The 14949-nt window shown below is 34.6% G+C and overlaps 2 protein-coding genes across 2 annotated transcripts; one reads left to right on the plus strand and one right to left on the minus strand.

The window, feature by feature from the left end:
• Positions 1–5720: 5720 nt before the first annotated feature.
• On the minus strand, positions 5721–10254 carry LOC142234821 (UPF0235 protein C15orf40 homolog). Its single transcript, XM_075306010.1, has 2 exons — positions 9877–10254; positions 5721–6020 (listed from the first exon to the last, which is right to left on the minus strand). The coding sequence occupies exons 1-2, from the start codon at positions 10095–10097 to the stop codon at positions 5828–5830; spliced, it is 414 nt and encodes a 137-aa protein (XP_075162125.1). The 5' UTR covers positions 10098–10254; the 3' UTR covers positions 5721–5827.
• Positions 10255–12587: 2333 nt separating this feature from the next.
• LOC142234934 (SOSS complex subunit B homolog) lies at positions 12588–13525 on the plus strand. The gene is made up of 2 exons (XM_075306145.1): positions 12588–12749; positions 12808–13525. Exons 1-2 carry the CDS (start codon positions 12665–12667, stop codon positions 13428–13430), a joined length of 708 nt encoding a protein of 235 aa, XP_075162260.1. The 5' UTR covers positions 12588–12664; the 3' UTR covers positions 13431–13525.
• The last annotated feature ends 1424 nt before the right edge of the window (positions 13526–14949 follow it).

The raw sequence follows: 14949 nt of genomic DNA on the forward strand, positions 1-14949 counted from the left end.
CGCATAGCTACAATGCTAATTCTACACCCTGTGCAAAATTTCAACTAAATCGGAGTTAAAAATTGGCCTCTGTGGTTATATGAGTGTAAATCGGGCGAAATCTATATATGGGAGATATATCTAAATCTGAACCGATTTCAACCAAATTTGGCACGCATAGCTACAATGCTAATTCTACTCCCTGTGTAAAATTTCAACTAAATCGGAGTTAAAAATTGGCCTCTACGGTCATATGAGTGTAAATCGGGCGAAAGCTATATATGGGAGATATATCTAAATCTGAACCGATTTCAACCAAATTTGGCACGCATAGCTACAATGCTAATTCTACTCCCTGTGCAAAATTTCAACTAAATCGGAGCAAAAAATTGGCCTCTGTGGTCATATGAGTGTAAATCGGGCGAAAGCTATATATGGGAGCTATATCTAAATCTGAACCGATTTCAACCAAATTTGGCACGCATAGCTACAATGCTAATTATACTCCCTGTGCAAAATTTCAACTAAATCGGAGCAAAAAATTGGCCTCTGTTGTCATTTGAGTGTAAATCGGGCGAAAGCTATATATGGGAGCTATATCTAAATCTGAACCGATTTCAACCAAATTTGACACGCATAGCTACAATGCTAATTCTACTCCCTGTACAAAATTTCAACTAAATCGGAGCAAAAAATTGGCCTCTGTGGGAAAATGAGTGTAAATCGGGCGAAAGCTATATATGGGAGCTATATCTAAATCTGAACCGATTTGGCTGATATTTTGCAAGTTTTTCGAGACTCATAAAATATTCGGATGTACGGAATTTGAGGAAGATCGGTTGATATACACGCCAATTATGACCAGATCGGTGAAAAATATATATGGCAGCTATATCTAAATCTGAACCGATTTTTTCCAAAATCAATAGGGATCGTCTTTGAGCCGAAACAGGACCCTATACCAAATTTTAGGACAATCGGACTAAAACTGCGAGCTGTATTTTGCACACAAAAATACATCAACAGACAGACAGACGGACAGACAGACAGACAGACGGACATCGCTAAATCGACTCAGAATTTAATTCTAAGACGATCGGTATACTAAACGATGGGTCTCAGACTTTTCCTTCTTGGCGTTACATACAAATGCACAAACTTATTATACACTGTACCACAGTAGTGGTGAAGGGTATAACAAGTAAGGAAAGTCTAAAGTCGGGCGGGGCCGACTATATTATACCCTGCACCACTTTGTAGATCTAAATTTTCGATACCATATCACATCCATCCAAATATGTTGGGGGCTACATATATAAAGGTTTGTCCCAAATACATACATTTAAATATCACTCGATCTGGACAGAATTTGATAGACTTCTACAAAATCTATAGACTCAAAATTTAAGTCGGCTAATGCACTAGGGTGGAACACAATGGTAGTAAAAAACCAGTAAGGAAAGTCTAAAGTCGGACGGGGCCGACTATATTATACCCTGCACCACTTTGTAGATCTAAATTTTCGATACCATATCACATCCGCCAAATGTGTTTGGGGCTATATATAAAGGTTTGTCCCAAATACATACATTTAAATATCACTCGATCTGGAAGAATTTGATAGACTTCTACAAAATCTATAGACTCAAAATTTAAGTCGGCTAATGCACTAGGGTGGAACACAATGTTAGTAAAAAACCAGTAAGGAAAGTCTAAAGTCGGACGGGGCCGACTATATTATACCCTGCACCACTTTGTAGATCTAAATTTTCGATACCATATCACATCCGCCAAATGTGTTTGGGGCTATATATAAAGGTTTGTCCCAAATACATACATTTAAATATCACTCGATCTGGAAGAATTTGATAGACTTCTACAAAATCTATAGACTCAAAATTTAAGTCGGCTAATGCACTAGGGTGGAACACAATGTTAGTAAAAAAATATGGGAAACATTTAAATCTGAAGCAATTTTAAGGAAACTTTGCAAAAGTTTATTTATGATTTATCGCTCGATATATATGTATTAGAAGTTTAGGAAAATTAGAGTCATTTTTACAACTTTGCGACTAAGCAGTGGCGATTTTACAAGGAAATTGTTGGTATTTTGACCATTTTTGTCGAAATCAGAAAAACATATATATGGGAGCTATATCTAAATCTGAACCGATTTCAACCAAATTTGGTACGCATAGCAACAATGCTAATTCTACTCTCTGTGCAAAATTTCAACTAAATCGGAGTTAAAAATTGGCCTCTGTGGTCATATGAGTGTAAATCGGGCGAAAGCTATATATGGGAGATATATCTAAATCTGAACCGATTTCAACCAAATTTGGCACGCATAGTTTCAATGCCAATTCTACTCCCTGTGCAAAATTTCAACTAAATCGGAGTTAAAAATTGGCCTCTGTGGTCATATGAGTGTAAATCGGGCGAAAGCTATATATGGGAGATATATCCAAATCTGAACCGATTTCAACCAAATTTGGCACGCATAGTTACAATGCTAACTCTACTCCCTGTGCAAAATTTCAACCAAATCGGAGTTAAAAATTGGCCTCTTTGGGCAAATGAGTGTAAATCGGGCGAAAGCTATATATGAGAGCTATATCTAAATCTGAACCGATTTGGCTGGTATTTTGCAAGTTTTTCGAGACCCATAAAATATTTGGATGTACGGAATTTGAGGAAGATCGGTTGATATACACGCCAATTATGACCAGATCGGCGAAAAATATATATGGCAGCTATATCTAAATCTGAACCGATTTTTTCCAAATTCAATAGGGATCGTCTTTGAGCCGAAACAGGACCCTATACCAAATTTTAGGACAATCGGACTAAAACTGCGAGCTGTACTTTGCACACAAAAATACATCAACAGACAGACAGACAGACAGACAGACAGACGGACAGACAGACGGACAGACAGACAGACGGACATCGCTAAATCGACTCAGAATTTAATTCTAAGCCGATCCGTATACTAAAGGGTTGGTCTATGATTACTCCTTCTTGGCGTTACATACAAATGCACAAACTTATTATACCCTGTACCACAGTAGTGGTGAAGGGTATAAATATGGGAAACATTTAAATCTGAAGCAATTTTAAGGAAACTTTGCAAAAGTTTATTTATGATTTATCGCTCGATATATATGTATTAGAAGTTTAGGAAAATTAGAGTCATTTTTACAACTTTGCGACTAAGCAGTGGCGATTTTACAAGGAAATTGTTGGTATTTTGACCATTTTTGTCGAAATCAGAAAAACATATATATGGGAGCTATATCTAAATCTGAACCGATTTCAACCAAATTTGGTACGCATAGCAACAATGCTAATTCTACTCTCTGTGCAAAATTTCAACTAAATCGGAGTTAAAAATTGGCCTCTGTGGTCATATGAGTGTAAATCGGGCGAAAGCTATATATGGGAGATATATCTAAATCTGAACCGATTTCAACCAAATTTGGCACGCATAGTTTCAATGCCAATTCTACTCCCTGTGCAAAATTTCAACTAAATCGGAGTTAAAAATTGGCCTCTGTGGTCATATGAGTGTAAATCGGGCGAAAGCTATATATGGGAGATATATCCAAATCTGAACCGATTTCAACCAAATTTGGCACGCATAGTTACAATGCTAACTCTACTCCCTGTGCAAAATTTCAACCAAATCGGAGTTAAAAATTGGCCTCTTTGGGCAAATGAGTGTAAATCGGGCGAAAGCTATATATGAGAGCTATATCTAAATCTGAACCGATTTGGCTGGTATTTTGCAAGTTTTTCGAGACCCATAAAATATTTGGATGTACGGAATTTGAGGAAGATCGGTTGATATACACGCCAATTATGACCAGATCGGCGAAAAATATATATGGCAGCTATATCTAAATCTGAACCGATTTTTTCCAAATTCAATAGGGATCGTCTTTGAGCCGAAACAGGACCCTATACCAAATTTTAGGACAATCGGACTAAAACTGCGAGCTGTACTTTGCACACAAAAATACATCAACAGACAGACAGACAGACAGACAGACAGACGGACAGACAGACGGACAGACAGACAGACGGACATCGCTAAATCGACTCAGAATTTAATTCTAAGCCGATCCGTATACTAAAGGGTTGGTCTATGATTACTCCTTCTTGGCGTTACATACAAATGCACAAACTTATTATACCCTGTACCACAGTAGTGGTGAAGGGTATAAAAAGCGGATTTTCTGCCACTGATTTTGGTAATAAAATTCAATGATTTGCAAGCGTTGCTCGTTAGTAAGTCTATTCATGATGAAATGTCAAAGCATACTGAGCATCTTTCTCTTTGACACCATGTCTGAAATCCCACGTGATCTGTCAAATACTAATGCATGAAAATCCTAACCTCAAAAGAATCACCCTTTACATTCTTTGTTACTAGATTGATACATATTGACGCTTAAGGGTAGTATGTCGGCTCTCGTTTTCAATATAACACTGATTTTGTTTATCTTCCATACGTCTTTCATATTGTCTAAACCAACATCGTAATTTAGAAATCTGTAGAATCGGTTCTCGCTTCCTACAACTCTGGTAACTTTTTCGAGATAACTTTCTGTTTTAAGTATTTTTAACAGAGTCTGTGCTTTTTCGTTCCATTTTTCGAATGAACTCATCAGATCATCGGCTTGAATACTAGCTTGAACACACCACTCTTGTAGTGTTTTAGCCCATAATATTTTTTTATTCCATGCTTGTACAGATAATTTGTGTAGTAACCGTAACGATTGATAATGAAAAATTGTTTTGTACACATAGTTCAAATGTAATTGGAATGAATGAAAATAGTTATCCATTGTGTCTGTTTCCAAAGCCAATATATAGTTCGGATGTCCTAACACTCTTTTTAAGAAGTATCTTTAGAGTTTGTCCACTTCCTCGAACCAGCTATACCCCCAGACTTGTGCAGAATATGTTTGTGTTGACCTACACATACTTTGAAATATCCTCCATTTGGCTAATAGATTGACTTGAGGCCTATTTACTTAAGTCGTCCAAGTTGCATTTATACAGTTTTTTGATAAAGTATTTCTGTTGCGATAATGTAACTCCTAGGTAACAGTACTCGTTAACCACCTCAATGCTTTCATTTTGATAAATCCACTTATCAACTCTGGCCAATCTTCCTCCATGTCGAAAGACCATTATTTTTGATTTTTCTAGGTTAACCATCATATTCCATCGCATACAATAGTCTTCAAGTTTGTATATCATGTTTTGTAATACTGTGCGGTTATCGGACAATATCACTATGTCATCCGCATATAATAAAACACGGATATTTAAATCATCAATCGTTAAACCTCCTTCCAAACAATCATGGAGATCATTTACATACAAGGTGTAAAGTAGTGGATACAATAAACAACCTTGTCTTACACCTGTGTAAGTGTTAAAATGTTCGGATAACTCATTTCCGGTCCATACGACAGATTTTTTATTTTGATACAACGCCTGTATCATATTTACCATTTTTGTAGACATTCCTACTGCTTGAAATTTGTAAATCATCAAGTTTCTTGATATTCTATCAAACGCTGCGGAAAATCTACAAAAAATGCGTAAACTTTTCGCTTTTCTGCCATTTTTAAATGAACAATCGAAGCCAAATTGTATATGTTGTCCACAGTTGAATAACCTCGCCGAAATCCAGCCTGGAACTCGTTAATATAATTTAAAAACCATGATTCAGTATAAATGCTCCGATGTTTTATTAATAAATATTTTGTAGATGACATAGAATTTTCTATGAAATTAGGTTGTAAATAAAAGCTATTTAGTATAAAAATAGGTTTTATGATTCAATTTCACGAAGTAAAAGCTCCTTAACTGTTTCTATCGTTGTTACATTTTTAGTGACCATGATTATTTTGTTACGCGATCGTGAACCTTTATCCAATGACACATCACTTTTTCTGAGCTGAAGAACTTTTGATAGATACTTCACTAACTCTGCATTCGCTTCTCCTTCACTTGGAGGTGCTGCTCTGTAAAGACAGGATTTATATATTGGTACTATATTTTGAATTGTTTTTATGTTACATATAATAAATTTGTAAAAAAAAAAAAATTAATAAAAACTTCTGAGATACTTTTCTACTTTATCAAGTACTTCATTAATTTATCAAGCATACCAAATCTACCGATTATAGAGGTGTGCACGTGACACGAAATTATCGTGACTCACGAACATTTTCGTGACTCACGCGTGAGTCGTGAGTCACGCTGACGGCAACGGTGTGAGTGTGCGTGAGCGTGATTAACCAACCAAATGTCGTGCGTGATCGTGAGTCACGAAAATAATATCTTCGTGAGTAACGAATTTCGGAAAAACACGCTCACGAAAATAATCCCGCTTACGAACATAAAATGCTTACGAGTTGAATTCATTTATAATTTTAGTGACATCCTAGGTGGTAAGAGTTTTATAACGCACTCGATTTTAACCATACTGATGTTTTCAGTCAGGTTCTATAGGTAAATCACTCATAAAATTATTCGTGAGTCACGACATTTTTCGTGAGTCACGATATTTTTCGTGAGTCATGACATTTAAAAGATTTTCGTGCGTGAGTATAAATTTTCTTTTCGTGAGCGTGCGTGACCGTGAGTCCTACCAAAAAGTATCGTGCGTGAGTGTGCGTGAATAAGATTTCTGCGACGTGAGTGTGAGTGAGCGTGAGCACAATATTACTCACGTGCACACCTCTAACCGATTACTGAACTCCTAAATCCAGAATACCAAAACTGTACCTTTACCTTAAAAATTTCGAAAACGATGAAAATGACTTTTATAGCCCTTTTTCTCTATATCGAACGAAAGCATCCCAGCAAAAACTAGGTAACCACATATCATTACAATTGGCATTACCAGGAGTAAAACTGTCATTACACGTTGCATTACATTGCGGTGAGTTATAATGACTAACTTGTAATGACAAAAATAAATACTTCTCCGTAATTTTCGAATTGTTATTCTCAAATTTTTAGGCAGTTGGCTTAACGACTTAATAAAATAGAATAAATGATGGTACTATTAGGTATTATTATTCACATAATTGAGCATTTACTTAAAAAATCAAAAAGAATATCTAATGTAACGTTAATGCTGATGATTTTTCTTTTATGAAATTTTTATCACAAATAATTCATAATAATTGTGTTTTAAATAAAGACATTATCTTATAGATTTTTTGTTTATTTATACAATATTATTTTCTATTCAAGTAATGCTACTATTACAGCATTACTCGCCATATTTTTACCCATTGTAATCGGCGATAGAAATCAATATTTTCGAGACTTGGTTGCCTGAATAAGTGGCTATTTTGCAAGCTTTTGTGTATCTACGAATAAGTGATTACATATTAGGTGATTATATGCTTTAAAAACACTACTTATTTCATGGCCTGGGGAGAAGTACTTTCCTCCTAGGACATGCGTATATAAATGTAATCCGGAGCGATGCCAATTAATAAGTGGTTATTAATTTTTAAATAGGCTTACCTACAAGATTACCGGGTAATGAGAGTTTTGCTGGGATGGTACAGTTGCACAGGGGAACAAAATTGAACTTTTTTGTGTTGATTTGAAATTCATAGCTGATTTTTAGTAATTCGAGGTCTCTGAATCCAAATCTGCACTTGGGTTTTTTCTATCATCTTGACTCTTCGAGATATTCTGTTATGTTCAAAATTAAGACACTTCCGCTACATATATTGGAATAAATTGAAACGGTGCTCCTGTTTGTCGCAATTTTAAAATTTTCACATAATATATTGATTTCTACATTCTCTTGATAATATACAGTCAGCAAAAAAAAGTTGTACACCTATGTGACATAAATAGTGAAATGATATGGAAAATATAAAGTAAATATTTATAAATTAAAGCTTGAGATCCGAGCTTTAATTTAAGGTATAAAAAATAAATATTTATTTTATATTTTCCATATCGTTTCACAATTTATGTCACATTGGTGTACAACTTTTTTTGCTGACTGCAATCTTATTGAATCAACACATTTACTCATATAAACGTATCACATTAATCTATTGTTCATAATATTCTAAAGTAGCTTCCGATTCGTATGCTAGTTAGGTGAAAATGGCAGCCCGATTGTCGGGCTCACTTAGACTATTCAGTCCATTGTGATAGCACATTAACTAAAAGTGCCTATTACATATGGACACTTCTAGTTTTAACCGCTGAACCTACTCGATTATTTTCTTTTGTTGAACCAACCAAAAACATTAGCAGACTGCTTAAGTTAACATTTTCCAGGTCCGCAAGTATTCTAAAGCTGTGTGCTCCTAATATTTGATTACGCCTTTCACAAAATGCAGGAGGTGTTTAATCGATGTCTGACATCTGGAAAGCACTAACATATCAAGTGTGCGGTTTAAGTTTAGATGGGACCATATTTGCTTAGTGTCGTTGCAACCCTCACAATCCCCCCATCAGACATTCGCCATCATATGCTATATGATTTTGCATATAGCATATAGCTCACTCACTGTTGGGAATTAGAATTTCAAACTTTTTGTCGAAAAGTGATTTCGCGAGAGTGTAATCCATTACGTTAGGCATTATTTTGAAGACCGAACTGTGACCGTTTTTTCCGACCACAGCGATAGCTCACGCAACCGCCAGCATTTGTTTTTGCGGATTGTTTGGCTAATATGTCTAAAGATAATAGATGCAGCATGACATTAAGGGAATCTGTTCCTCTCTGACAGAATGCGCCTGAGATACACAATCAAGCCATACGTTGAACTTTATCAAAACTTGTCGGACGCTGAAGTGCCGGCCACCAGACCACAACACCATATAGCATTATAGGTCTAATCACTGCCGCGTATAGCCAATGCACAATGTTCGGTTTTAGTCCCCAATTTCTTCCTATTGCTTTTTTGCACGAGTACAAAGCTACCGTGGCTTTTCTCGCCCTCTCTTTATATTAAGCTTAATGTTCAGCTTCCTTTCCATAATAACGCCAAGGTATTTTGCACACTCATCAAAGGAATTTCAATACCCCCAAAGAATATGGTCTTAACCGTAATCTATAATAGAAATAAATAACAACTTAATAAGAAATCATCACTTCTGCTTCACCAATCTCATTTCTGCCCTAAGTCCTACAGAAAAAATAATAAAGTTAAATAGCTCCTAACATTATTAACTAAATGTGGGTATTAAGGTGAGTACTAAGTTCGAGTTTAAGGTGGGTATTAACTTCGAGTTTTGCCTCTAAAATCACCATTTTTCTAGATTACTTTTCTTTAATATTCTATTTTATGGAACACAAACTTTGTGAAAAATTGTTTTGGACTGTTCCCCATTAATAAAATGCAAATAATAAAATTTGCATCAAATATGTATTATTTGATGCCTCTCTTTACTGATTTAGTTTTCACTATATCGGCTAAACTCAGTCTTAGTACTCACCTTTAGCCGCTAGAATCAAAAATAAATCAGTAAATAAGGTATAAAATTATACCTCTTTGACGCAAAATTTATTATTACTTGATGGAGAATGGCCCAAAGCTACTTTTCATTTAGTTTATATTCTTTCAAAAAATTAATCGTGAAGAAACAGCGAGTTTAGCGGCAAAAGGTGGGTACAAAGTTCGAGTTTTTCCACTAAAATCGAAAATACATCTGCAAAAACAGTATAAAATTATATTTTCTTCTAGTAAATTCTTAAACAAATCTCTGGCGAAGTTCATTTAATGAGCAACATAGGATACATATATTTAGAAATACGCAACTCAAACACAATCCTGTATAGTATCAGACGTGTTATTACTACTGGGGAATTTAGTATGACTTAAGAAAATTTACATTTGTACACCAACTCCATCAGATGATATATCTGTTACTCCATTATGCTTCGCTCCCGGTTTCGCGAGAATTTTTATGCAGATATTTCCAGTTTTGTCGGTTTGTATTGGATCCTCATTTTGCGTGGGCTTAGACACCGATTCGTTGGCAAACTTTTTACCCTTATTTTTAGACATAACAATACAAGCAGAGTTCCGAAAAAATCTGCATATATTAAGCATGCGTTGATTTTACGGTAGATAAAACGTTTAACTATTATTTGTGTTGTGATTTTAATTGCAAATAGACAGGCATCCAAAGGAAGTTAATATTTAATTATATTTCCACTTATCTGCAGTAACCACTGGTATTGTTAAATCGAACATATGATTATAAAGAGATCTCGAAATTTTAAAACGCCGGCTAGTTGTCAGGGTACCCTTATAAGGTAGAATCGGTAGTGTGTAAATACAATCATAGCGATAGGCGGTAGGCGAACACTTTCTTATTTCTTATGGGAAGCATAAAATCCGCGACGGAATACCGTGACGGCTAGCGGCGTGTCACCAAAGTAAAATCTATTCTATACACCCAGAAAAAGTGCCTTCGGAACTAAAGGAAGAAATGTTCATAAAGAAAGAAAACAGAATAACAAAACCTTCATTCGTCTTCATTTTTGAATCTTCAATTAAAGGCCGGTATGCACCTCTAGCGAAAATTTTCATTCCCATAAGAAATGCATTGCTATTTATGCTAACTAAATTTTCGGTAGCGTTCAATTTCGTAAGCTGGTACGCACCTCTAATGAAAATAACAGGGTTGTCAAAAGCATATTTTGGCAGCAAACATTTAATTTATTACAATCATTGTGTGCGTAAAAGTTCTAAAGGGCTGTAAATAATAAACAATTTATTTGAGGAATATTTGGAACATATATTAACAATTTTTAAAAGCGATTAGCTGGTTTAAAATTTGTGTACACAGCCCTGTTTTTTTGTTGTAGACTTAAATAAATTTTTGCTACCGAAAATTTCGCTAGAGGTGCATAACGGCCTTAACAGGTAACGTTCAGTGATGCTAACCTTTTGGGAAAAAATGGTTTATGATTTTTTATATTTGTAGATATTGAAATTGTAAAAGAAGGACAAAATCGTTACGCAGCAACTTACAAAAAGTGAAAGGTACAAGAAGAAGAAAAAATGTGGTTTACAGTTGATGATATTTAATGAAAATTGGAAATAGTGGAATAACAAAATAATATTTCAAGGCCAGTCGATGCTGTTGATTCTTAATAAATATATTTAATATAGTAATAAAACGTGTATTTTATTGAAGAACAATTGCCTATACAAATTAATAAAATTGTATTTAAAAACGAATGTAAGCAGTCCTAAGTTTGATGTAAAAAGGTTTACCACAAATATTTAAGATTTGTCCCAATGAATGAAAAAAGTTAAATATAATCATTCCATATATGAATTCAATTCAGTTAATTTTTTTCATTCTGTAGTATAAGGGTACATAAATATAGGAAAATGTAAACTAATATGTTAATGGAATGCATTCTACCTAATTTCAACGACAATCACATCATTCAAAAAAATAAAAATGTATTTGGCGCTATACGAGGTTCAACTTTCTTCACAATTAGTTCATTTTAACTTAAGGAAGGGGTCACTTTTTTCTGGGTGTATGTTCGGTTTTCGAGTTGAAAATCACTTTATTTTCGAGACTACTTTTCCTGAAATAATCAAAATTATAAATGAAAACAAACATATTCCCATAATGTCTTCCGAAATTTAGAGGAACAAGAAACTGCGCATCAATTGAGTTAATTTATCTGCTTTAAGGTGGGTATTAAGTTCGAGTTTTTTCACTGAAGTGAAAGCTAAATCAGTAAAAAAGACATAAAATTATACATATTTGTTGCAGATTTTATTATAAATTGATGGGGAATAGCCCAAAGCAAGTTTTCACAAAGTTTGTATTCCTTAAAAAGTATTATTAAAGAAAAGTAATGGTAAAAATGACGATTTTAGCGGCTAAGGGTAGGTACTATGTTCGGTTTTCGAGTTGAAAACCACTTTATTTTCGCGATTACTTTTCCTTAAATAACCAAAATTATAAATGAAAACAAACTTATTCCTGTAAAGTCTTGCCGAAATCTAGAGGAACAAGAAACTACGCATCAATTGAGTTAATTTGTCTGCTTTATATTGAACTGTTTCAATAAAGTAACCACGAAAATTTCAACGCGAAAATCGAACATAGTACTTACCTTAAAGGTAAGTACTATGTTCGCTTTTCGCGTTGAAATTTTCGTGGTTACTTTATTAAAACAGTTCAATATAAAGCAGACAAATTAACTCAATTGATGTGTAGTTTCTTGTTCCATTAGTTTTCGGCAAGACTTTACAGGAATAAGTTTGTTTTCATTTATAATTTTGATTATTTAAGGAAAAGTAATCGCGAAAATAATGTGGTTTTCAACTCGAAAACCGAACATAGTACCTACCCTAAACTCGAACTTAATACTCACCTTTATATTGAACTGTTTTAATAAAGTAACCGCGAAAATTTCAACTCGAAAAGTGAACGTAGTACTTACCTTTACACCGAAATGCGATCAGGGAAGTTACAGGAGCACAATGTTATAAAATATATTTTTTTGAGACACCCTATGTATGATTACCCGTAAATAATGTTGGTACTCATACAAAATTTCCTTAAATTTTGCAGCACTAGCAATGCAGTTTATAAAAACATTGGTATTTGTTCCATCTCAAGAATTACATTTGCAATACGAAAAATGTACAATGGCGAATGCATTGCAATCAAGGATATCAAGCCTGGACTGAAGAATATAAATGTGATATTTATTGTACTCGAAATAGGTAGGGAGCTTAGTATATAAGAGTATCATGAATGCAACATTATTGTTTATTTTCGCAGGAACTGCCACCGTGACCAAGGAAAATAGAGAAGTTAGAAACTTTAAGGTCGGCGATCACACTGCTTGTATAAATGTTAGCATCTGGGACGAACCCGGCAAGCTGATAACACCGGGAGATATAATCAAGCTAACTAAAGGTTATGCATCTATTTGGCGACATTGTTTAACGTTGTACTCCGGAAAAAATGGGGAGGTGTATAAAATTGGGGAGTTTTGTATGACATTCAATGAGTCTGTTAACATGAGTGAACCTAAACGTCCTGAACAACAAGCGAGTGGACCTACAACCCAAGTTGTCGCACCAACACAAATGACCCCGGTTGCCACTGGAGCAGCAACCGTTATTGGCCAACCTCAACAAATGCCGGCAGGGGTGGTTAACAATAATGGGAATGCAATACCAAGACCAACGATGTCAGTCACTGGTGTGAGTGGTGTACAAGTTGTAGCTAAGCCAGTCCAAACCGTGGGTATAATAGGTAATGGAGCTGCTCAAAAGAATGTGCCGATGGGAACCGCAACTGTTGTTGCTTCTACTCAACAGCCATCAAAAACATCAACAAATCGGGGTGGTCGTACGAATGTAACAAGGGCGACTAATATCAAAACAGACAGAAGGTGAAGTTCAAAATCAAGCAGCAAACAAAAACTAATATTTTAGCAAAGGTAGTATGTATTCGAGTAAGTAATAAAAGTATGTACATAAAAGAAAATAAATTTGTCTTATGTTAACGCATTAAGGTGGGTATTAAGCCGAATAGAATTATATAGAATTATAACTTTTTCGGCGAATTTTTTTATAACTTGAAGGGAATGATCAAAGTAATTGAAAAAGTTTAATCTCTTTAAAATGAAATATTAAATGAAAGTAACCGTGGAAAAGTACCTATATTAGCGCGGTAATGCGAATTTAATACCGGCCTTTAAATTAAAATGTTTTCTAAAAACTTCGAAGCTTTTGGTGTTTCTAAAAGGCTGAACTATACAAAAAGCTAATTTTGGTGTTGAAAATTGCTTTAGTAACATTAAAAAGACAAAAATGTTGATTTATTCCTTTTTTCTTGACAAATATTGTACATGTTCGTTTACTACTCGACAACAAAATATGAAGTGACTTGCCTTTCGAAATAGTGGAACCTAAATCAATTTTCTTTCGTTTGGAATACGTTCGATATACAGGAACAGGGCATTAAAAAACACACACGCATCGGCTGTTTATTGCCGAATGTTTCTACCTGAGTAAGAATCAATGAAAACAGAGTCCGTATCTGCTAGTAATATTATTTTTGATTCACAACACAGGTTCTTATTAAAGGGAGATCAACTAAAACTAATTTGTTAGAATTATTTGTTAGACATATTTGACACTTCTTTTTTAAGTATGCAGACTGATTTCACTTGCATACGATATAAGTGCATTCGATACCGTTAATCACAATATTCTTCTTCGTAAACTTTTTTCATACGGTATCCCACAGGATATATTAAATTGTCGCTTAATCCTTTTAAATGTGTGGATTCATTCAAATAATTTACTCTTGGTGTTTCACAAAATATAAAAATGGCTTTTCTAACGATAGTGATGGCAAAATACTTAATTTTTTTTATTCTCTATCTCAATTGGCGATTGGTGTAGTGCTGTCCCACTTTCACGCCCCTTCCGACCGTTGGGCCACATACCCAATATGTACACACTATATTCGGGAGCCTGGCTGGGTTGAATCTGAGGTTGTAACTGGGCTTAACATGGAATCGGGCAGCACTCAGTGATAAGAGGAAAGTTCACTAATGTGGTATCACCTAACCTAACCTAATCTAACTGGAAAAGGATTCATCAGCCGGTTATAAGGACTCCCACAGTCAAACTTATCTACAGTGAATTTCTATACAGTGAAGCTTTCTCTCTATAATGAAATAATTTCAAAACAAACAAAAAACTTTTTCCTTCCCATTTTGATGTACATATTTTGATATAATTTCTGTGTAATGAAGTAATTTTCTGGTCCCGTCAAGATTTATTATAGTCACTATTAGACACATACATCTAGGTATTTAAATACGATATTATTCTACGTTTAACTACATATTTCATTACTAATGTTAGAACCAATAAAATGGTAAAGTGAATTAAAATCAACACA

The sequence above is a fragment of the Haematobia irritans genome, chromosome 4 (genome assembly GCF_050003625.1).
Source record: "Haematobia irritans isolate KBUSLIRL chromosome 4, ASM5000362v1, whole genome shotgun sequence".
NCBI lineage: Eukaryota > Metazoa > Arthropoda > Insecta > Diptera > Muscidae > Haematobia > Haematobia irritans.